Source organism: Arachis hypogaea, chromosome 8 (assembly GCF_003086295.3).
Source record: "Arachis hypogaea cultivar Tifrunner chromosome 8, arahy.Tifrunner.gnm2.J5K5, whole genome shotgun sequence".
Taxonomy (NCBI): domain Eukaryota; kingdom Viridiplantae; phylum Streptophyta; class Magnoliopsida; order Fabales; family Fabaceae; genus Arachis; species Arachis hypogaea.
Window position 1 is genome coordinate 26,514,052 of NC_092043.1, and position 24,399 is coordinate 26,538,450.

The 24,399-nt window shown below is 36.6% G+C and overlaps 1 protein-coding gene and 2 long non-coding RNA genes across 8 annotated transcripts; 1 reads left to right on the forward strand and 2 right to left on the reverse strand.

The window, feature by feature from the left end:
- Positions 1-1,024: 1,024 nt before the first annotated feature.
- Positions 1,025-4,266, reverse strand: LOC140174819 (uncharacterized). The gene is made up of 3 exons (XR_011864711.1): positions 3,485-4,266; positions 3,047-3,186; positions 1,025-1,269 (listed from the first exon to the last, which is right to left on the reverse strand). It is a non-coding gene; the product is annotated as an uncharacterized lncRNA (long non-coding RNA).
- A 5,765-nt stretch (positions 4,267-10,031) lies between these two features.
- Positions 10,032-15,933, forward strand: LOC112705153 (transposon Tf2-1 polyprotein). 6 transcript variants are annotated; one of them, XM_072201667.1, is made up of 5 exons: positions 10,032-12,669; positions 12,949-13,134; positions 13,227-13,280; positions 13,358-13,514; positions 15,655-15,933. In XM_072201667.1, exons 1-3 carry the CDS (start codon positions 10,032-10,034, stop codon positions 13,235-13,237), a joined length of 2,835 nt encoding a protein of 944 aa, XP_072057768.1. In that variant the 3' UTR covers positions 13,238-13,280; positions 13,358-13,514; positions 15,655-15,933. The 6 variants fall into 6 exon arrangements, with proteins under 6 accessions (XP_072057768.1, XP_072057769.1, XP_072057770.1 ...); XM_072201668.1 differs by having other exon boundaries at positions 12,952-13,134; XM_072201669.1 differs by having other exon boundaries at positions 12,977-13,134.
- Positions 15,934-19,943: 4,010 nt separating this feature from the next.
- On the reverse strand, positions 19,944-22,894 carry LOC112706633 (uncharacterized). Its single transcript, XR_003155818.3, has 4 exons — positions 22,255-22,894; positions 22,086-22,178; positions 21,873-21,996; positions 19,944-20,192 (listed from the first exon to the last, which is right to left on the reverse strand). It is a non-coding gene; the product is annotated as an uncharacterized lncRNA (long non-coding RNA).
- Positions 22,895-24,399: the final 1,505 nt, after the last annotated feature.

Sequence of the window (24,399 nt, forward strand, 5' to 3'; positions counted from 1 at the left end):
TTATTTTATGGTTGTAGGAATACTTCATGGATATTGGCTGTCTATCAGAAGCAACTGTTAACATGGAAAAAAAGGTGTCTTAATTGTAATTCTTTTCTTACGATGTACAACTATTTTTCATAATTTTATTTTAAGAATTGGGATTGAATTTTAAAAAATGATTACTATTAGTTTAACTTTATTATATATTTGTACTTATTAGCATTTGATATTTATTTTTGTATAGATGGATGATTCTTTGTTGGATGAGGAAGTAGATTGTGCTAGCAGCATGGCTTTACCAGATTCGTCTTCTTATGGTGTAGCTGAACACGAACTTCAAAATGCATTTAAAATATGCATGCAACATCAATCTGATCCGACCTCAATGCATTAAAATAGAAATATGTTTTCAGTTGTATTTTGTTCTTTTTGGATTTTGTCTTGATTTTGTGAATTTAGAGCAAAATTCTCCAAGATGAATTAATATGTATTTTCGTTATCCCTCATGTGATCGAAACTATTATATTTATATTAAGATATTGGTGAACTTTGTATGAAATATTTTGTTTTGATTAATATGTATTTTAGTTGATTATATTTTAAATGAGTTATTATATAAATATATTTAGAAATTGATTGTGTTAATACCAAAATTTTAAACTAAATTGTTGAATGTATTTAAAATTTTAATGTTATTATCTCTATAATTTAAATATTTTCATTACACTAAATTAAATGTTTTTATATATTTTATATACATAACCATTTAGAGTTATACATATATAATTAAATTTAATAAAAAAATCATATTTAAGACCGTGCGAATGCACGGGGTATACTACTAGTATGTATATAAATAAGGTAGAAACTAGAAACTCAAGTGCAATTAACTTTACATAAATTTGATAGTTGAGTGTTGTAATAACCCAACTTTCAATACGTCATGATCGTACAAAAAATAAAGCGTTACTAACCTGTTTTTCTTATTAACTATTTAATATTGAGCCTTTAGTTCGAACTCGCATTTCAATCTTTAATAAAATGCTAGAAAGTTGTTTATAATTCATTAAAAATAATATACCAGACAACACCAAGTAATAATAATTACATAATTACTAATAATAATAAATCTTATACAAGTGAATCAAAATAAAACTCAAATACAATACCTATCTCTCTGTATAAAATAAGAATCTTAAGCAACAAGCGAGGGAACTCTATGAAGATAACACAACGCATAAAGTCAATAATCGCCCGCAACTTCAAACTGAGCCTTCGAACCTATCACTTAAAAAGTGAAAGATTTTGGGGTGAGAACAAACCATACGTTTTCAGTAGGGATGAGAATACCATCAAAGTAAAAAAATACTTGCAAATAGAATTAACTCCATTATAAAGCAGTTTATTCTTAAAATAGCTTCTGAAGAAGTTTGGTGGAAGACTTATTTTAAAAGGGATTTAAAGAAAATTCCTTTAACTTACAAATCAAAAGGAATAATAGCTTAAAGAAACAAAAGGACCAAAGACGTGCCTAGTGACTTTCTGTCCAACTTACTTTGCTCACTGTTGTCCAAGTGGTACCATACATTAGAATACTCAAGCGAAACCTAGTTTACCTGCCCCTACCTTCACTACCATAAACCATGAACCACCCTCTTTATGCCTCCACCGAAAAGGGTTTCTCAGATAAACACACACATACCAGACAAACAGAGAAAATCACAGATAGGATTCAAGTACAGCAAGTAAAACAAGTAGCAGATAAACATGGCTAAGCAATTAGGCAAACCAAAACAACTGCACATTCAATCAAAACATACAAATGCATATGATGCATGCCTGTCCTATGGCTGATGAGGCTCATCTGTCGGTTATCCGGCCAACCCGACAGTCTGAATTGTACTTAGACTGTCCCCCGACGTTCATCCCCAAGAGTCTATGCATAGTTTTTTCTCAAATAATTAATATTGCTCAATGGGGGTAACATTCCCGAGAATTTATATAGTGCCCAGTCACACTTACATCGTAGGGTCAACAGAGTATTGAGTTTTCAACTTGGTACACGTGGTGGCAAGCCATGGTACTTTATCCAGGGAATCTCGTATCTCAAATAATTCAAATTCATAGGCCAAATGAATAATTCAAAAATCATATTTCAACATTCTCAATCCATATCTCAACATTCTCATCATTCTCAACATCATCATCATTCATCACAAATCCTGTCATCAATATCATAACCAACGTCATCAACCTCAATTATCACTCCACAACATTATAATTAACCAGAATAATCACCAGATCTCAAACAACCTAATTGTCACTAAATTCCACCTTAATTTCAAGGACAACCCTCAAACAACTCACTAAATTCACCTCCAACTCAGTACCACACATTCTCCATCATATTTCTTAAATTAACTTTCTTCCTCTTAACCATTATATTCAGTTTCATTAAAAAGAACTATAAACTCGCTCTCTTACTCCCAATCCCTTAATCTTATACTCAGATTACTTTTTTTTTAAAGCATTCTACTAGTTAATCAAATATCGTTTCATCGCTAAAAAAAATCAAATGAATTTAAACCACAAATTATCCAAATCATAAGAATTCAATTCTCTTTAATAATCTTTAAAAATATTCAAAACATACTTATTTTATTAAAGTTACTTGATTCAGAATCATCTACCAAGTCACAACCAAAACTTCTTCAAAATTCTTACAAAATTTTCGACGGTACCTCTCCTAAAAACTGAAATATGCCTACCATTACGGGTCCCCACTTTTCAACCCCCAACACAATAAAAATTAGCCTTTAAGTTTAACAATTCCAAATCCATTATTCAAAACCATTTATTATCAATTTCTATTTAAAAACCAAGATCAACGCATTCAATCAATTTTACTATAGATTCGAAAAATCAACCAATAACCAACAAACCTAACCTTTCAGTTACAACAGAAAATTATTTTCAATACAGAGATCCATCTATTTGCATTAACTTACTAAACTTGTCAGGTATTCAAAGCCCAGAATATTTTTAATTTAAAATAAACCCTTACCCCAATTTAGTTGAACCAAACGTGACAACTCCCTTCTCTTTTTGTTTCATGGCAGCAGCGACAACAAATCCACGACGGTAACGGTAGTTATAGCAGAATAGAGAATCCAAATTGAATAGGTATTGAAAGTGAACACAGCCCTGAGAATTTTAAAACAGGGCATATACTAGAATTAAATCAAAACAAGCGTGGTAATGACAATAAAATGTGCAAATGGAACATAATCAATGAGAAGAGCAAAGGAGAATCGAAATAGCAATATCAAACTCATCAACAGCAGCTCTAACAGTTTCCTGATGGCCTCAACACCACCATAATGGTCCTAACAACAAACAGAAAAACAGAGTAGCAATACTAAACAGAGACATAGGTTCCCTTAGCTAGAACAGGAAAAAGACAGAGGAACAGGATGGAACCAAGACAAGGACTAAAATTTACAGTCTCAACAATGGAGGAATTGGGACCGAATCAGCCACTTCCATGACCGCTCTGGGAACACAGCAACAATTTTGATCCCAATTGACAGCAGTGGCGGCGGTGGCGTCTTCGACGGCAGTGGCTAGGGTTCTGATCGGCGGCAGGGCTTGGCGGCGGCTCAGCAGGAGCGGTGCGATGGAGCTGCCACGAAGCCCCCTGCTCTCTCTCCTATACAGGTTTCCTTTTCCTCAGCTCAAACCGGCTGCGGATTCAACCCCATCGACGACGGCAAAGGGTCGCGCCGAGGACGACAACGGTGAGGCCCAAGGCACGATGGTGACTTCGCACAGCACGGCGGCGGGACGCAGCTCCGACACCCCTCGCGAGCGCTCTCTCTCTTTCTCCACCGCGGACCTTCTCTCCCTCCGACACATCTCTCCTCATCCGTGGCGGCACAGCCGTGCTGACACGACGGCGCTGACGCGACGGCACTAGCTCGACGAGGCTTCCCTTTCTCCACGCTAGCTTTCTCTCCCCTCTGTTCGACCTTCTCAGCAACGACCGGTAGGGCGCGGCGAAGGCGAAGGGCGAAGGCGACGTCGGAGTTGACCAGCGCCGGCACACCCCCTTCCTCTCTTCCCTCTCCTCTGCCTCCCGTTCTTTCTTCCTTTCTCTTTTTTTCCTTTTTGCTATTGCCGCCATTGCTGTGTTTGGTAATAGGGAGAACAAGGCGGCTAGGGTTGGGTTAGAAGGGGTTAGGGTTAGTGTGCTTGATTTTAGGATTAGGGTTTAATTTAGGACAAGTGTGAAATTAGAAATTTTTAGATAACTTAAAATTTGATAATTTTAATTAAATTAGAGTGTAGAGTATTAATTAAAAATTTAATTTAATCTATTAAAATTATATTAAAAAAATATTATTTAATTGTCAACTTAATGATTGCCATTTAATCGTGTATTCTGATTTAAAAATAAAATAATATAATTAATTATTTTTGTTTATAAAAATTAAAATATTAAATTTTAAAATTTCAATTATTTAACTGTAAACCCCGCTAAAATCGGTAAATTATTAGTTAATATATTGAATTTTAATTAGGAAAGTTAAAAATACAAAACTAATATTGAAATAGGATAGAGCTCGTCGAAACGAAAATTTTGATACCAATTTCGATAATTTGGCCCAAAATCGGACCGGAAGGGCCGAACCGGTTGAACCGGGGCCCAAACCGGACCCATGGGTTCAACCGGGCCCCTAACATAAATGAAGCAGCAGCTTCATCTTCTCCATTTCACCACAGCAACGAAAAACACAGCAAGGGGGAGAAGAGAAGAAACCTAACCCTCACCATTCCTTCCAACTACCATAACTTCCTCATCCGGGCTCCGATTGCCGCACCGTTCGCGGCCACGCGCTCAGCGCGTCGAGCTCTACCTTTCTATCCAAACAATTTCTCTGGTAAGCCTTCTATTGAGTTCAGAATCTCTATCCCTCTTTCTTTGGTAAACTTGAAAACCTATAGTGAATCTTGTCTAATTTTTGTGTTCTAGGTTCAAGTTAGATTCCGGAACTTGTGGGCTCAAGCTATTGAGCATATGGGTATGGTAAGAACACCCTAACCCTAGCTCAATCTTGTTTTTGGTAATAGAGAACTGAATTGGAACATATATATGTGTATTAGGTGTAGTTTAAGAGGGTGTTTATGCATTGAACTTGAATTTGGATTACTTGGAGCTTTGTTGGTGACAAGGCTTGCTTTGGGGCTGTTTGATTGAGCTTGGAGGGGCTGTGATTTTATGTTGAGAAGCTGCCTTGGGTGAATTAAGTGATCGGCCAAGGTATGGTTTAAGTTTCGCACGTTTAATATTTACGGTGTTGTGAAAACTCAGGTTAGAGGAACCATAGAATAAGTTGGATTGTTTGTTGTATTTAATGATTAGCCTTGTAATGTTGTTAGAATAGATTTGTTAGTGAATTTATATATTAGAATTATGAGGTGTGAAAGCTATTAATAGTGTGCTCTTATATTTATTTATGATGGATTAGAATTGGTGTTTGTTAATAAGGATGTAGAGTTGTGTTGTGGTGGTATTGTATATGCTGTAACTAATTATGTAATGATCGGAATTGCATGAGACCAAGTTTGGGCTAAACTTGGGAATATAAGGAACTAAACTGGAAATTTTGGGACTTTTTTGTTAAATATACAATTTATGGCAAATTTTTAAAGTTAGGTTGTTAAATCTGTCCAGCAGCAGAAAAGATCAAACAGGCAGCAACTTGTTTGTCTTGCTGCGACTTTTACGAGTTGAGTCTTGGAGCGAAACCAATTTTGTTATAAAATTTGATTAACTTTCTTTAGTTCTCTAAAATTTCAGAATTTTAAGAGTTGAGGATTGGGAGCTGTGAATTTTTGAATATTGGTGGTCAAAACTAAAAAGAAACAGATTTCAGCAAGCTATGCATCAACTTCCAATGCTTGTAACTCTTAGAATGAAATAGAAATTGGGTTGCAACCAAGACACACTTGTTTTTAGATGAGCTAGGGGTTCTCAAATCAAAATTTAGCTTAATTGGAGTTTTGTAATAAAAGTTATTCCAATTGAAAGGTACTAAGCTTGTTGGTTTTTAAAACAGATTTTGTCTCATTTTTACTTAACTTCCAGGTAATGTAACTTTTTCATTAAAAATGGTATTGACTCAGAACCAATTGAGAAAGAAACCTGGATGAGTAAATTTTAACTACATTAATTTTCAAAGTCATTGGATTTAACTTGGATTTTATATTGAATTTTGAATATCACATGCTGCTGCTGTTTTTCTGGTTTTATGCACTGCAGAGCAGTCACGGTTTTTCCTTTATTCCTGAGGCTAGAAAAATCAGAAAATTATGATATTTAGTTTGTTAGAAAGCTTATTTCAATATGAACGCCTGGACATAAAGTTTGTGCAATTCCGAGTTCATTTGCTATATTAAAAATAGAAAAGAAAATAGAGTGTCGAGGATGTCTTAGTGATAGTCATGAGTTCGAGAAGTTAAAGTTCAATCCTCGTGTGATGTGATTGATTTAATGTTAGAGTTGGGTTGATTTTAAGATTATTCGATATTAAGAAGGATGAGAAGAGTTTGATAAAAAGTTTGGTCAGGACCCGGAAAGGGTAATCAAGTTGAATTATAAGGGAATGACGATGAAAAATGTGAAAGGGAGGTTGTTAATAAAAGGAGTTAATATGCCATGGCTTGATGAATGATTAAATAATGATTATGACTATGAAATGGCTTATGAATAATGCTATCTGAGATACGAGTTCCCTGGGTAAGAGCCGTGGCTCGCCACCACGTGTTCCAGGTTGAATCTCGATACTCTGTTGACCCTACGTCGTAAGGGTGACCGGGCACGTATAAATTCCCGGGTATGGATAGCCCCCATTGAGTGATTATATGATGATTGAATGTGAACTCTATGCATAGACTCTTGGGGATGCGCGACGGGGGACAGTCTAAGGTTTTCGGACTTGTCGGGTTGGCTGGATAACCGACAGATGGGCCCCATCAGCCATAGGACAGGCATGCATCATATGCATTTGTTTGTATTGATTGCTATGCATTTTTTTGGGTATGCCTAATTGATATATATTACCTGCTATTTGTTATACTTGTTATTTGTACTATTTGATCATTACTTGTGCGTGAACTTGTTTGGTTGCTTGTTTCTGTTACATTCTGAATGATGAAAGGATGGAGAAAACGGAGGAAATGGTTTGATGTTAGGTTAAGCTTGAACTTGAGTAAGTTAGGCAGATTTAGAATACCTACCCCTGTTTATGGCTTCTGTTTAGTACTTAAGTTGGTTAATTGAATAACGGAGTTCTAGGATTGCCTATGGCATTCTCAGGACCGTATTTCTTATACGCGTGGCACTTTTACCATGCTGAGAACCTCCGGTTCTCATTCCATATTGTATTGTTGTTTCTCAGATGCAGGTCGAGAGGCTCCTCGCTAGGCGTCTGGATTCTGGAAAGCGAAGTAGTCCTTGGGTATATTTTGGTTTCTATTTGTATATATGTATGTATATGTGTAGCTTACTCTCCAAGTAACTTATGTATGCTGCTCCTCTTAGAGGTTGAGGGAGAGATAGGAGTTTACTTTGGTATTTTGGTATATTTTGGGGACACTTATGTATGTTTATATGTATATATGTATCCTCCGGCCAGCCTTAGCTTCGCAGGCTGAGTCAGAGGCTAGTTATGTTGTTCCTTGGCTTTTCTTTATCCCTTCGTTTATTGTTTTATCATGTTCCTATTAGGTTTCTTAGCACGCAAGTAATCCTATTCCTTGAGCGTTGCGCTTTTTATTTTGCGATTTTTGTTTACCCGCTCTGTTTCAAGGCTCCTAGTATATTATTTCTTTCAGTATTATATGTATATCCTTACTATTAAAGGTCTGTAATACCACACTACCTCTGTTCTATGACTTAAGCATAAAACACTGTGTAGTAGGGTGTTACATTATGGTATCAGAGCTGTTCGTTCCTATAGAGCCTGAGGACGGACTGATTGTGCTTTTGTGCATTCTCTGTGTATGTGTTTATGTGCTATTAGGATATCTAATTGATGTATGTGGCATAAACGTTCCTGAGCATGCATTTGGGACTTAAAGCACTGAACTTGCGATATTGAGACTGATCAACTTGATATCACCTGTTTGGTGTGTATAGGGACCAGATGTCTACTCGCGGACGCGGACGCGGGCGAGGTAGAGGCCGAATAGGCAATGCCATGCCTGAGGCATCAGGAAACACTCCTAATCCTATAGACTTCATGGCTGCATTAGGCAATATGGCAGCAGCAATGCAAGCAACAGCTGAAGCCCTGGGAAATCAAATTAATAATGGAAATAATGGCAATAATGGTGAGAATGGTCCTATGTCACTGCATTCCTTCCTGAAGGTTCACCCTCCAACTTTCAGAGGGACCTCGAATCCGACTGATGCTGATAATTGGATACAGGCCATTGAGCGAGCATTACAGGCTCAACAGGTTCCGGATGAGCAGTGGGTTGAGTTTGGGACCTATCAGTTGCATGGTGAAGCTCAGCACTGGTGGCAGGGCATGAGGCGCATTTTGCAACCTGATGGGATTGTGATATCTTGGGAGTTGTTCCGAGATGAATTCTATAAAAAATATTTCCCCACTTCAGTTAGAAATGCCAGAGAACTCGAACTCCTTCAGCTTAAACAGGGACAGATGACCATCACTGAGTATACCAGTAAGTTTGAGGAATTGTGCCGCTTCTCACGCATCTGTCAGGGAGCTCCTGAGGACTTTGCTGAGTGGAAATGCATAAAGTATGAAGGAGGCCTTAGGAGTGACATTCAGAGCTTTGTGGCGCCTATGCAGATTCGGGTGTTTTCTGAGTTGGTAAATAGGAGCAGGGTGGCAGAGGATTGTGTTAGAAGGGCTGCAGCAGAAAAAGGGGGTATGAGGATGCCATTCCAGAGGACCACAGGGAGAAATTTTGCACCCAGAGGCAGACAGTTCAAGCGTGGTAGCTTTGTTCCTCAGAATAATCAGGGGCAAGGCAACTCCAGGAGGCCTAATACCAATGCTAATCAGGGAAGGAGACAGGGTAAGCAGCCACAGCAGGATATGAGTTGCCACAGATGTGGAAAGTATCATTCAGGACAATGTAGGTTTGGGACTGGAGTCTGTTACTCCTGTGGGCAGCCGGGACACTTGGCTAGTGGTTGCCCCGAGAAGAAGAGATATGAGACAGGCAGGGTGCAGCAACCAGGAAGGGTATACACTACTTCTTCTATAGGCGCTGAGGGGTCAGAGGCATTGATCCGAGGTAAATGTGAGATGGCGGGTAAAACTTTGAATGCTTTGTTTGATTCTGGAGCTTCACATACTTTTATTGCATTTGAGAAGGCTGATAAGCTAGGATTGAAAATAGTAGTACTGGGGTATGATTTAAAGGTATATAATGCTACCCACGAGGCTATGGTGACTAGATTAGGGTGCCCCCAAGTTCCTTTTCGAGTACAAGGGCGTGATTTCGTGCATAACTTAATTTGTTTGACGATGACTGGTCTTGATCTCATTCTGGGATTGGACTGGTTATCCAAGAACCGCGTTCTATTAGATTGCTCGGCGAAAACAGTGTATTTCATGCCTGAAGACACTGAAGGGCCGGTTGTAGTGAATAACTACTACTTCAATTCCATGATGGTGAACTGTTCTGGGGCTGAATGTCAGGGGATATTGTTGCTAGCTGCGGGTGTTTCGGGTGATGATCAAGATTTGGAACAAATCCCAGTTGTGTGTGAGTTTCCGGAGGTGTTCCCTGATGATATTGATGAATTTCCACCGAAACGGGAAGTTGAGTTTGCTATTGATTTAGTACCTGGGGCCGGACCAATCTCGAGTGCTCCTTACAGGATATCGCCTCTAGAAATGGCCGAATTGAAGTCTCAACTGGAGGATCTGTTGGGTAAGAATTTTATCTGACCAAGTGTATCTCCGTGGGGTGCGCCAGTATTATTGGTGAAGAAGAAAGATGGAACCATGCGCTTATGTGTTGACTATAGGCAGCTGAATAAGGTTACAGTGAAGAATAAATATCCGCTGCCAAGGATTGATGACCTGATGGACCAATTACAGGGAGCTGGCGTGTTCTCCAAGATTGATCTACGATCCGGATACCACCAGATAAGGGTTAGAGATGAGGATATCCCAAAGACTGCCTTCAGAACGCGCTATGGCCACTATGAATATACCGTGATGTCCTTCGGACTAACTAACGCTCCGGCGATATTCATGGATTACATGAACAGAATTTTCCATCCATATCTGGATAAGTTTGTTGTTGTGTTTATTGACGACATTCTTATCTATTCTAAGACTGAGGATGAGCATGCTGAACACTTGCGAACAGTGCTACAAATTCTGAAGGATAGGAAGTTGTATGCCAAGCTATCCAAGTGTGAGTTCTGGAAGTCTGAGGTGAAATTTCTTGGCCATGTGGTAAGTAAACAAGGAATAGCAGTGGATCCCGCTAAGGTTGAGGCGGTGATGAATTGGGAGCGGCCAACTTCAGTGACGGAAATCAGGAGTTTCTTAGGCTTGGCGGGTTATTATCGAAGGTTCATTAAAGGGTTTTCACAGCTCTCTTTACCCTTAACGAAGCTGACCAGGAAGGATGTTCCTTTTGTGTGGACTCCCGAGTGTGAGGAGAGTTTCCTTGCCTTAAAGCAGATATTGACTACCGCCCCTGTACTAGTGTTGCCTGAGCCGAGAGAACCATTCGAGGTGTACTGTGATGCATCCTTGAAAGGTTTAGGATGCGTGTTGATGCAGCATCATAAGGTTGTAGCTTATGCCTCACGTCAATTAAGACCTCATGAAAGAAACTATCCGACTCATGATTTGGAACTTGCAGCCGTTGTCTTTGCCTTGAAGATTTGGAGGCATTATCTCTATGGAGTGAAATTTCAAGTCTTCTCGGACCATAAGAGTCTGAAGTACCTGTTTGAACAAAAAGAATTGAATATGCGTCAGAGGAGGTGGATGGAACTTCTGAAGGATTATGACTTCGAGCTAAACTATCATCCGGGAAAGGCGAATGTAGTGGCGGATGCCTTGAGTAGAAAATCCCTATGTGCTGCTTGGATGATGCTGAGAGAGGAAGAGTTGTTGAGAGCCTTCGAAGGATTGAAATTGGGAATCAGAGAAGAGTTTGGGACTTTATGCTTAAGCCAATTACAGATCTCAAGCGAATTCAAGGCTGAACTGATAAAGGCTCATCAGAACGACCAAGAATTGTATAAGATTTTGCCGGCGATTGAGAAAGGCAAGCAATGGAGAGTGTCAGAAGATAGAGATGGATTGTGGAGGTTCAAGGGCCGGATAATTGTGCCAGATGTTGGGGATTTGCGACATAACATATTGAAGGAAGCTCATAAGAGCGGGTTCTCCATTCATCCTGGAAGCACTAAGATGTACCAAGACTTAAAAACGATGTTCTGGTGGCCAGGAATGAAAAATGATGTGGCGTTACATGTTTCTAAATGCCTAACTTGTCAGAAAGTTAAGATCGAACACCAAAAGCCAGCAGGAACCCTTCAACCTTTGGAGATTCCACAGTGGAAATGGGAGAGCATTGCTATGGATTTTGTTTTGGGCTTACCAAGGACTCGGACCGGTTGTGATGCTATTTGGGTGGTTATAGACCGATTGACCAAATCAGCTCATTTTCTGCCTATTCGGATAAGTTGTTCTATGGAGGAGTTGGCGCGCTTATATATAAAGGAGATTGTGAGGTTACATGGCGTACCTTCCACCATTGTATCGGATAGAGATCCTCGCTTTACATCACGGTTCTGGGGTGCATTTCAACGAGCTTTTGGCACTCAATTGAGCTTAAGCACTGCCTATCATCCTCAGACGGATGGCCAATCAGAAAGAACAATCCAAACCTTGGAAGACATGTTAAGAGCTTGTGTTTTGGATCAACCGGCGAGCTGGGATCGATATATGCCTTTGGTAGAATTTGCTTATAACAATAGCTATCATGCAAGTATTGGAATGGCTCCATATGAGGCTTTGTATGGAAGAAAATGCCAGTCTCCATTATGTTGGTACGAAGCAGGAGAAAAGAGCTTGATAGGACCTGAAATGGTAAGTGAAACCACTGAGCAAATAAAGAGAATTCGGAGTCGAATGCTTGAAGCTCAAAGCCGTCAGAAGAGCTATGCAGACCGAAGACGGAAGCCTCTAGAATTTGAGGAAGGAGAGTACGTCTTCTTGAAGGTTACTCCAACCACTGGAATAGGGAGGTCCATCAAAACCAAGAAGTTAAATCCCCGTTACATTGGACCGTTTGAAATCCTGAAGAGAATTGGACCAGTGGCGTATAGGATCGCGTTACCACCACATCTTTCGAACCTGCATGACGTGTTCCATGTATCGCAGCTTCGTAAATACACTTTTGATCCTAGTCATGTCCTAGAACCGGAATCAGTCCAAGTGAGAGAAGACCTGACGCTTCCAGTAACTCCGGTTAGGATTGATGATACCAGCACCAAACGTCTCCGCGGAAAGGAAGTTTCTTTGGTGAAAGTAGCTTGGAGTCGGGCAGGTATTGAAGAACATACCTGGGAGCTTGAATCAGAGATGCGAAAGGACTACCCACACCTCTTTTCAGGTAACTCCCTCTGAATTTTGAGGACAAAATTCCTAATTAGGTGGGTAGGATGTAAACCCCGCTAAAATCGGTAAATTATTAGTTAATATATTGAATTTTAATTAGGAAAGTTAAAAATACAAAACTAATATTGAAATAGGATAGAGCTCGTCGAAACGAAAATTTTGATACCAATTTCGATAATTTGGCCCAAAATCGGACCGGAAGGGCCGAACCGGTTGAACCGGGGCCCAAACCGGACCCATGGGTTCAACCGGGCCCCTAACATAAATGAAGCAGCAGCTTCATCTTCTCCATTTCACCACAGCAACGAAAAACACAGCAAGGGGGAGAAGAGAAGAAACCTAACCCTCACCATTCCTTCCAACTACCATAACTTCCTCATCCGGGCTCCGATTGCCGCACCGTTCGCGGCCACGCGCTCAGCGCGTCGAGCTCTACCTTTCTATCCAAACAATTTCTCTGGTAAGCCTTCTATTGAGTTCAGAATCTCTATCCCTCTTTCTTTGGTAAACTTGAAAACCTATAGTGAATCTTGTCTAATTTTTGTGTTCTAGGTTCAAGTTAGATTCCGGAACTTGTGGGCTCAAGCTATTGAGCATATGGGTATGGTAAGAACACCCTAACCCTAGCTCAATCTTGTTTTTGGTAATAGAGAACTGAATTGGAACATATATATGTGTATTAGGTGTAGTTTAAGAGGGTGTTTATGCATTGAACTTGAATTTGGATTACTTGGAGCTTTGTTGGTGACAAGGCTTGCTTTGGGGCTGTTTGATTGAGCTTGGAGGGGCTGTGATTTTATGTTGAGAAGCTGCCTTGGGTGAATTAAGTGATCGGCCAAGGTATGGTTTAAGTTTCGCACGTTTAATATTTACGGTGTTGTGAAAACTCAGGTTAGAGGAACCATAGAATAAGTTGGATTGTTTGTTGTATTTAATGATTAGCCTTGTAATGTTGTTAGAATAGATTTGTTAGTGAATTTATATATTAGAATTATGAGGTGTGAAAGCTATTAATAGTGTGCTCTTATATTTATTTATGATGGATTAGAATTGGTGTTTGTTAATAAGGATGTAGAGTTGTGTTGTGGTGGTATTGTATATGCTGTAACTAATTATGTAATGATCGGAATTGCATGAGACCAAGTTTGGGCTAAACTTGGGAATATAAGGAACTAAACTGGAAATTTTGGGACTTTTTTGTTAAATATACAATTTATGGCAAATTTTTAAAGTTAGGTTGTTAAATCTGTCCAGCAGCAGAAAAGATCAAACAGGCAGCAACTTGTTTGTCTTGCTGCGACTTTTACGAGTTGAGTCTTGGAGCGAAACCAATTTTGTTATAAAATTTGATTAACTTTCTTTAGTTCTCTAAAATTTCAGAATTTTAAGAGTTGAGGATTGGGAGCTGTGAATTTTTGAATATTGGTGGTCAAAACTAAAAAGAAACAGATTTCAGCAAGCTATGCATCAACTTCCAATGCTTGTAACTCTTAGAATGAAATAGAAATTGGGTTGCAACCAAGACACACTTGTTTGTAGATGAGCTAGGGGTTCTCAAATCAAAATTTAGCTTAATTGGAGTTTTGTAATAAAAGTTATTCCAATTGAAAGGTACTAAGCTTGTTGGTTTTTAAAACAGATTTTGTCTCATTTTTACTTAACTTCCAGGTAATGTAACTTTTTCATTAAAAATGGTATTGACTCAGAACCAATTGAGAAAGAAACCTGGATGAGTAAATTTTAACTACATTAATTTTCAAAGTCATTGGATTTAACTTGGATTTTATATTGAATTTTGAATATCACATGCTGCTGCTGTTTTTCTGGTTTTATGCACTGCAGAGCAGTCACGGTTTTTCCTTTATTCCTGAGGCTAGAAAAATCAGAAAATTATGATATTTAGTTTGTTAGAAAGCTTATTTCAATATGAACGCCTGGACATAAAGTTTGTGCAATTCCGAGTTCATTTGCTATATTAAAAATAGAAAAGAAAATAGAGTGTCGAGGATGTCTTAGTGATAGTCATGAGTTCGAGAAGTTAAAGTTCAATCCTCGTGTGATGTGATTGATTTAATGTTAGAGTTGGGTTGATTTTAAGATTATTCGATATTAAGAAGGATGAGAAGAGTTTGATAAAAAGTTTGGTCAGGACCCGGAAAGGGTAATCAAGTTGAATTATAAGGGAATGACGATGAAAAATGTGAAAGGGAGGTTGTTAATAAAAGGAGTTAATATGCCATGGCTTGATGAATGATTAAATAATGATTATGACTATGAAATGGCTTATGAATAATGCTATCTGAGATACGAGTTCCCTGGGTAAGAGCCGTGGCTCGCCACCACGTGTTCCAGGTTGAATCTCGATACTCTGTTGACCCTACGTCGTAAGGGTGACCGGGCACGTATAAATTCCCGGGTATGGATAGCCCCCATTGAGTGATTATATGATGATTGAATGTGAACTCTATGCATAGACTCTTGGGGATGCGCGACGGGGGACAGTCTAAGGTTTTCGGACTTGTCGGGTTGGCTGGATAACCGACAGATGGGCCCCATCAGCCATAGGACAGGCATGCATCATATGCATTTGTTTGTATTGATTGCTATGCATTTTTTTGGGTATGCCTAATTGATATATATTACCTGCTATTTGTTATACTTGTTATTTGTACTATTTGATCATTACTTGTGCGTGAACTTGTTTGGTTGCTTGTTTCTGTTACATTCTGAATGATGAAAGGATGGAGAAAACGGAGGAAATGGTTTGATGTTAGGTTAAGCTTGAACTTGAGTAAGTTAGGCAGATTTAGAATACCTACCCCTGTTTATGGCTTCTGTTTAGTACTTAAGTTGGTTAATTGAATAACGGAGTTCTAGGATTGCCTATGGCATTCTCAGGACCGTATTTCTTATACGCGTGGCACTTTTACCATGCTGAGAACCTCCGGTTCTCATTCCATATTGTATTGTTGTTTCTCAGATGCAGGTCGAGAGGCTCCTCGCTAGGCGTCTGGATTCTGGAAAGCGAAGTAGTCCTTGGGTATATTTTGGTTTCTATTTGTATATATGTATGTATATGTGTAGCTTACTCTCCAAGTAACTTATGTATGCTGCTCCTCTTAGAGGTTGAGGGAGAGATAGGAGTTTACTTTGGTATTTTGGTATATTTTGGGGACACTTATGTATGTTTATATGTATATATGTATCCTCCGGCCAGCCTTAGCTTCGCAGGCTGAGTCAGAGGCTAGTTATGTTGTTCCTTGGCTTTTCTTTATCCCTTCGTTTATTGTTTTATCATGTTCCTATTAGGTTTCTTAGCACGCAAGTAATCCTATTCCTTGAGCGTTGCGCTTTTTATTTTGCGATTTTTGTTTACCCGCTCTGTTTCAAGGCTCCTAGTATATTATTTCTTTCAGTATTATATGTATATCCTTACTATTAAAGGTCTGTAATACCACACTACCTCTGTTCTATGACTTAAGCATAAAACACTGTGTAGTAGGGTGTTACATTAACTAAATCGTATAAAATTTTTATTTTTTTATAATTGTTAAGCTGTATAATTTAAATATAGAAAATTATTCAATAATTATAAAATTAAGTAAAATTTTTAATTTAATTATTAAGGCTTGATTTAATTACTTTTAATAAAAAAAAATTTAAAAACAAAGTCTTTAATAAATAAATAAATTGAAATTAACTCATAATATTATTTTTCGAAAGTTCTAGGTCTTACAAGTGTCATTAAAATATAATCAAATTGAGTTGGTTTTCGTTTAAATAAGTATTAGAAATTTAAAAAATTCAAAAAGCAAAAAAAAAAATATTATATCTAAATATACAAATAAAAATAGAGCATTTCAATTCTTTCTTTTAATTGATCTTACATATATAAAGTGTGATCTCGAGTTATACAAGGTTTTTTTAAAACTTCAAAACCACCATAGATGATTATCATTATCCACTAGTCATTTTAAGTTTTAACAATCATTTGGATGTCCGCCAACATAGTAATGTTAGAAAATTATTTTAATTTTTTAACTTATTTATAGACAATACATATATTAATTATAATTATAAATTATACTATTTTAAATTAAATAATTTATATAATGGTGATCTTATTTATTGTTTTAAATGCTAAATTGAATGAGTCATTATTACTTTTGATTTAAAATTAAATAAGAATAAAATCGGATATTATCTTTTATTCTTTGGATAATTATTTTTTAGATTTTAAATATATTATATTTTGGACTTTAGATACTATTTTTATTTGGGATTTAGGGTTTAATGGGTGTCATACTCAAATATAAATAGTGTTTTTAGGGTTTCGATCCCCAACATACTAAAGCCGTCTTTGTCGTTCTTTCTCCATTAAAAGAGTTACCATTAAGCCCTAGGGATACAGAAGGTTTTGGCTGAAAAAGATCGAAAGAATTATAAGATCCAAATTCTTCTATCATTTCTAATTTTTTATGAGTAAAGATACGTTTTCGCATTAAGATATATTTTTTGGTGACTTTATTATAATATATTTTTGATGATTTAATATGAATGATCTAAATTATTGAAATTAATTTATTCTAACAAATAGTATCAGAATCATCATAATTTAATCATAAAAAATATCAGTTTTTTTATTATTCTTTCGATCGATATATATGTGTATGTGCACGTCATATATAACTGGTATTGATGCACGAGCACAAGGATTAATTTTTTTTAATGCCAATGTTCTGGATTGTAATTCTTTATACACATACATGTATTATGGGTGGTGCTACTTTGCATATATGTATGGCTTTATTATGCCTTTGGTATGGCTTTAATATTATTGTGTGTATATATATTATTGGCCACGGATAAATATATTTTACTGTATTCAATTTTTTAATTTGATATAATAATTGATTTGTTTTGAAATATTAGTATAGATTATTATTATGATTGTTTCAGATTTAATTATATGTGCCATTAATTTGGTGTAAAATTAATTAATAATTTTTTTGGAATATAAAATTATTGTGTATGTAATTTATGCGAATATTAATCGATCCAAAAGAAGATTTATATTTGACCAAATTATATATATACATTTATAATATGTAAATGATAAAATTATAATGATTGATTTTAATCTTAACAGATAAAAAAATTTTTGAAACATGAATTCGTTTCACAGTTATAATCATATTTTTCTTTAAGGTCTGAAAAGACATCATTAAGATTTAGTTCCTTTAGGGGATTTAAGTATTTTTTTTATTGTTACATAAGGAAACTAGTAACACTTTTGATTATTATACCCAACTATTTTATAAAGATTTGGTTTTGAAATAAATTGATTGAACATTATGCTGTTAAAGTATCATCTTTTGTGAAAATTGATTTATTTAAAACATAAGAAATATGGTGATATATAATTCACGCGAATATTGGTCAGCCCAAAGAAAGGTCTATATTTGGCCGAATTATATACACATATTGAATGGTAAATACATGTTTGGATAACTAATTAAGAATAAAGTAATGCTTATTATTTATGCGGACAATAATCGGCCCAAAGGAAGTTTATTGTTTGGCCAAATAATAAGCATTACACACTTTTGTTTATTTTCTATTAATTATGCGGTCAATAATCGGCCCAAAGGAAGGTTTTGGCCAATTAATAGAAAATATATGCGGTAATAAATAGGTTGTAAAGTTTAAGTTTTCATGTGCGCATTAAGTCGGTCCAAAGAAAGGCTTAATATGTGACAGGAATTTTGACAATATTTGATTACTGCAATGAGAGTATCATTTACAGTTAATTTTCTATCCAAAGATTGAAAATTAATGTTGTTCTAGATATTTCAATATAGATTTTTTTCCCATTATTTAACTAATATTTACTACATGTTCTTTTTGTTCTAATCTAGAAACTATGGCTTCAGCTACGAATATTTCTGCACAAATTAGTAGTATTCCTATGCTAAATGGCTCAAGCTTTAAAGTTTGGAATGATACCGTGGAGATTGTCATCGGCTGTATGGATCTGGATATAGCTCTTTGAGAGGAGAAACCCACTTCTACTCCGGAAAATCTCAATGAGGTTAAAATAGAGAAGTGGGAGAGATCCAATCGAATGAGCATTATGATCATGAAACGCTCAATTCTTGAGGCGTTTCGAGGCTCAATTACTGAGGATAAAGATATCAAATAGTTCCTGCTCGATTATGGAAGTAGCCTTTTGAGCAAGCTTGTCTCCATGAGGTATAAAGGTAAAGGAAACATAAGGGAGTACATTATGAAAATGTCTCATCTTGTTTCAAAATTGAAAACGCTAAAGTTAGAGTTGTCTTCAGACTTACTCGTGCATTTTATTTTGATCTCCCTTTCTGCACACTTTGAGCAGTTCAAAGTGAGTTATAACACTTTGAAGGACACTTGGTCCTTAAATTAGCTTATATCTCACTGTGTGCAAGAAGAAGAGAGGCTACAGCAAGATAAGACTAAAAGTGCTAACATGGCTTCATCTTCTTAGTATGAAAGAAAGCGTGATACTAGTGTGGATATGCCTTTTCAACAGAAAAATGGTAAGAAACATGATCAAATTTCAACCTGTTTCTTCTGTAAGAAGGTGGCACACATGAAGAAGGATTGTACCAAATATGTCACTTGGCGTGTAAAGAAGGGTATAATTCTTACTTTCGTTTGTTCTGAGGCTAGTTTAAGTTATGCACCTGTTGATACTTGGTGGGTAGATTCTGCTGCTACTACTCATGTAAGTGTTACTATACAGAGTTGTCTGTGGAGCCGACCGCCAAATGATGTTAAAAGATACATCTATGTGGCAGACGGCAATATAATTACAGTTGAAACTATAGGAACCTTTAGATTATGTTTCACGAGTGAATTTTATTTGGTTTTATTAGAGACATTTTATGCACCGTCATTTAGACAGAATTTAGTTTCCATTTTTTGTTTGGACAAATTAGGTTATTTTTGTAAATTCAAAAATAATAAAGTCAGTCTCTTTTATAATTCGAATAATATTTACTTTGGTTGTTTGGTGGGTAATCTATATAGGTTTGATTTGAATTCCTATAATAATGAAATACTGCAAACAGGTACAAAACGAAAAGTAAATGAGAATTCGGGACCATTATGGCACAAACACCATCACTATAAGAATGTCACGCTTCCGACTGCGCCACTCTGATAGAAAGAAGTATTACGACTATTTTATATACTTAATATTAAAATAGGAGCCTATGACACAACACCGTATTGCTGATTTCTTTGAAAACCGGAAATAAATACTTTATCTTAAAAAAAACAAGCATGCATAGATTCATATACAAGACTTCTTACATAATAACTTTTATATATATATATATATATATATATAATATACAACTCCTATCCCTCTTACAAAATTGTAATAACAAAGATGAGGGAAGAAAATAATCTAATTAATACAACAACATATAAAACTAAACGCAGTTTAACTCTTCTTAATGCTCCTTCATCCAGTTCCTGAAAAGGTAAAGCTGTAGGGGGTGAGAACCTAACCACACGGTCTCACCACGGAGTTTCAAAGTTGTCATAAAAAGATATTTAATGAGAAAACTATTTTCAAGCTCAGTGATTATCATTGCCTTATGAATCTTTTAAAAACCAATAGGTAATCGTTCAAAACATTTTCAAAGAAACAATGTTTAATCTTTCAGAAATTCGAAACATTTCCTTTCTTATAAGAAAATCTTAATCAAAAACAAACCACGCAATCAAACAACACAATCATTAATTCAACACCAAAATTCATTCTCAAATGTAGCACGTCAGGGCAAACACAGGCAAGGCAGACAAGGAAAGCACAAGTTTAGGTAGCAGTTACAGCAAATAGTTCAAGTAGCAGTTAAGAACAGTTTAGCAATTAGGGAAACCAAAATAAGTTCAAATCCAAGCAAAGCATATAAATGCATATGATGCATGCCTGTCCTATAGCTGATGAGGCTCATCTGTCGGTTATCCAGCCAACTCGACAAGTCTTAATTGAACTTAAACAGTCCCCCGACGTGCATCCCCAAGAGTCTATGCATAGCTTTTCTCAAATAATCAATATTGCCCGGTCACACTTACGTCGTAGGGTCAACAGAGTATCGAGTTTTCAACCTGGTACACATGGTGGCAAGCCATGGTACTTTATCTAGGGAACCTCGTATCTCAGATAATTCAAAATCATAAGCCGTATGAATAATTCAAAGATCATATCTCAACATTCTCAATCGATATCTCAACATTCTCAACATCATAATCATTCATCAATCCAAATCTCATTTCCAAATTCATTCAAAAACCATATTTCAAAGAAAATCCCCATCATCCTTCTTTCCATTCCGTCCATTAACAATCCCAATTCAAAATATAATTCTTTCTTTGATAAGTAAATCAATCTTAAAACATATAATGTTTAAAAACAAATCTTTTTAATCAATTACTTCAAATAAAATTTCCAATTTTATAAAATTTTGGCAGCATCTCCTCTAAAACTCGGACGCTGCCACCCTTTTCGGGTCCTAACAAAACCAAACCAAACGCCTGCTAATCAGCCAAATCACTTCCAATAATCATTATCACAACAACACTCAATCCAAGGAAATTACAAAATCTAGAATTCAATCAACCAATCCTATAAATCGCAATTTAAACCAACTTCAACCAACACCATCAATCAATAGTTAAGAATTCTCGGTTTTCTCAACAGTTTCAAACCAAACCATCTCTCAAACCCTTTTCGAATTACTTCCAAAATAGCAAATCGTTTTTAATAAATAAACCATTTTCAAATATCAGGTCCTTTCCAAATTTATTTTAAAATCAAATTCCGATATCAAATCGGGTTTAATATCAAATCAAATTTTAATATTAAATATTTTCTAAAATTAAACTATTTCCAAAATTAAACTAAATGCCAATAATAAATCTATTCCAATAATTAAAGGAAAACCACTTTAACAACACATCAATCAACTAATCAAAATATCCAACTTTCTCAATCGATCAGTCTATCAATCTAACTAATAATCTCATTCAACCAAAATAACTCAATTCAATTCATAAGACTCACGAAATCACAAAAAATGTATTTAACGCATTAATATCGATTTATAACAACTCTGAAAAGTAAAACAAGTTTGAGAAAAGTGCCCCTACCTCAAAGTCGAAACTCGCCCTTTTCCTTGGCCACCAACAGCAACAGTCGTAACCTCAGCTTTATCCACTATCCGTAGCAGCAACCGCAACTCTAAGCGCAACACGCAACAACCGGAACTCGAACCTACGTTACCAACCTCTCAAAATCTTTATCAAATTCATAACAGAGCAGACATACACTAGCGGTGAAGGTTTTGAAAAAGATATGCTTACTTAACAAAGGAGAAACATGGAGATGAAGCAATGACAGCAGCTCCGAACTGTCCCTACAGCGGCTTCGGTGATGGCGGAAAACTTCAACAGCAGCTGTAATAACATCTCAGTGATAACAATATCCCTAAAAATTGAAAGGATGGAAACCAAAAGCAAGAATACTCTTTACCAACGGCAGTGGCGGCAGCTAAGAACTCCGACGACGGCTGCGGTAGCGCAAGAGTGGCTCTGTCGATTCAGCAGCAGTGGTGACTTCCTTTTCTCTCTTCCGTCTGCGTTTCTGTTTCCCCTTCCTCACGTCGGATCCTCGTGGTGGCCTAACAACTTCAGAAAGGCGATGTCAGTGGGTAACCCAGCGGCGGCAGAAGATCCTAGCCCCAACCGCGATGTCGTTCCTCTCCTCCACATGCAATAGCTTCGACCTCCATTTCGCACGCAACATGATGGCTCTCTTCCTCCTCTGGTTCGTGCGATGGTGGCAGCGGGCACGGATGACGGTGAGCCAGATTTCACGGACGCCCGATTCGCTCTCTCCTCTTCGTCGGCGATGTGGTGGTGGTGCGCGATGGTGGCGCATGCGGATAGCTCCTCCTGCTCCGCGACACACTCTCCTCGTTCTTCCGTCATCAGCGACGACGGCGGCACAACGAGCGGCAGTGACTCGCCGGCGCACTCTCCCCTCTTCTTGCACCCTCTCCTCTCTTTTCTTTCCCTCAGTTGATTTTTGCTATTGCTAAGTGTTGTGTTGTGTTTGATTTTGGAAGAACGGGTGAAGGGTGTGTGGCGGTTGAAAGGGAATGGGAAAGTTAAGGTTAAGGTGATATTTTGGGGATTTAGGGTTTTGGTAAAAATTAGGTATAGGGATAGTTTGGTAATTTTAATAAAATTAGAGCATAAAGTATTAATATTTGAAAAATTAATTTAATCTCTAAAATTATTTTAAAATATTATTTGTGGTATAAAAAATACTAATTGATTCTCAATAAATTACTCCAATTGAAAATACATGGTAATATAATTAATTTTCTTTACCTTTAACTTAAAGTATTAAATGATATAAATTAAATTATCTAAAATCAAATCATATAAAATTTTTATTATTTCATAACTACCAATTTTATAATTTAAATATAGAAAATAATTTAATAATTATAAAATTAGACAAAATTCTAATTTAAATAGCCAAACCTCATTATTTCTCGAATTTCTAGAACTTTAATCATGAATAGAAAAATAATTCATAAGTATAAAGTTTAGATAAAAATTTTAATTTATTTCAAATCCAATTAATTGCCTTTAATTATTTTTACTAAAAATAATTTCTGAAATTAAAACTATAAATAAATATATAATTTAAGATTAGTTTAAAATAGGAGTTTTCAAAAGTCTTGAGTCTTACATTTTCAAGTCTTTTAAAGCTGAAGTTGAACTTCAACTTGGGAAAAAAATTAAAGCTGTCAAATCTGATCGTGGTGGTGAGTACTACAAAACATATAACGGTTCAGGTGAGCAACATCCCAAGCCTTTTGCTCTTTTTCTAAAGGAGTGTGGTATTGTTCCACAATACACCATGCCAGGCAAACCTAGCATGAATGGTGTTGCAGAGCGAAGGAACCAAACTCTTAAGAACATGGTGAGAAGTATGATTAGTCATTCTTCCTTACCTGAATCACTCTGGGGAGAAGACTTAAAGACCGCAGTGTATATCTTTAATAGGGTGTCAAGCAAAGCAGTTAACAAAACCTCTTATGAAATTTGGACTGGAAAAAGGTCCAGTATAAAGCATTTGCATATTTGGAGATGTCCAGTTGAGGCACGATCTTATAGGTAGTATGAAAGAACATTAGACTCAAGGACAATTAGTTGCTACTTTGTTGATTACGCTGAACGTTTACGGGGGTACAAGTTTTACAATCCTGCATCAATGTCTATTTTTGTAGCGAAAAATGCGAGATTTCTTAAAGGTGTTGAGTTTGGGGGGGAAGAAAATATTAGGAATGTTGCTTTTGATGAGGATTCTGTAACTAACAATGATCAGGTCTTTGTACCTATTATTGTTCAAGACACAGTTATAGTACAAGAGAACAATGAGAATCCTACTATAGATCTAGTTACAATATATGAGCACAATGAGAATATCGTTGTTACTCAAGATACTGCTACAGCACAGGAAAATAATGAGAATCATTTTCAATCCCAATCCATACAGCAAGCTCAACAACCTCAAGAAGTATCATTAAGGAGATCCAACAGAAAAAAGGATAAAATTCATCTATGGTCTCAAATAAGTTTTCCATCAATGGTATCACAAGTT

Coding starts and splice junctions, on each gene's coding strand:
- LOC112705153 (XM_072201667.1), top strand. CDS start 10,032: ATGCGCTTATGTGTTGACTATAGGCAGCTGAATAAGGTTACAGTGAAG. Junction 12,670..12,948: donor CTACCCACACCTCTTTTCAG/GTAACTCCCTCT, acceptor TAAATGAAGCAG/CAGCTTCATCTTCTCCATTT.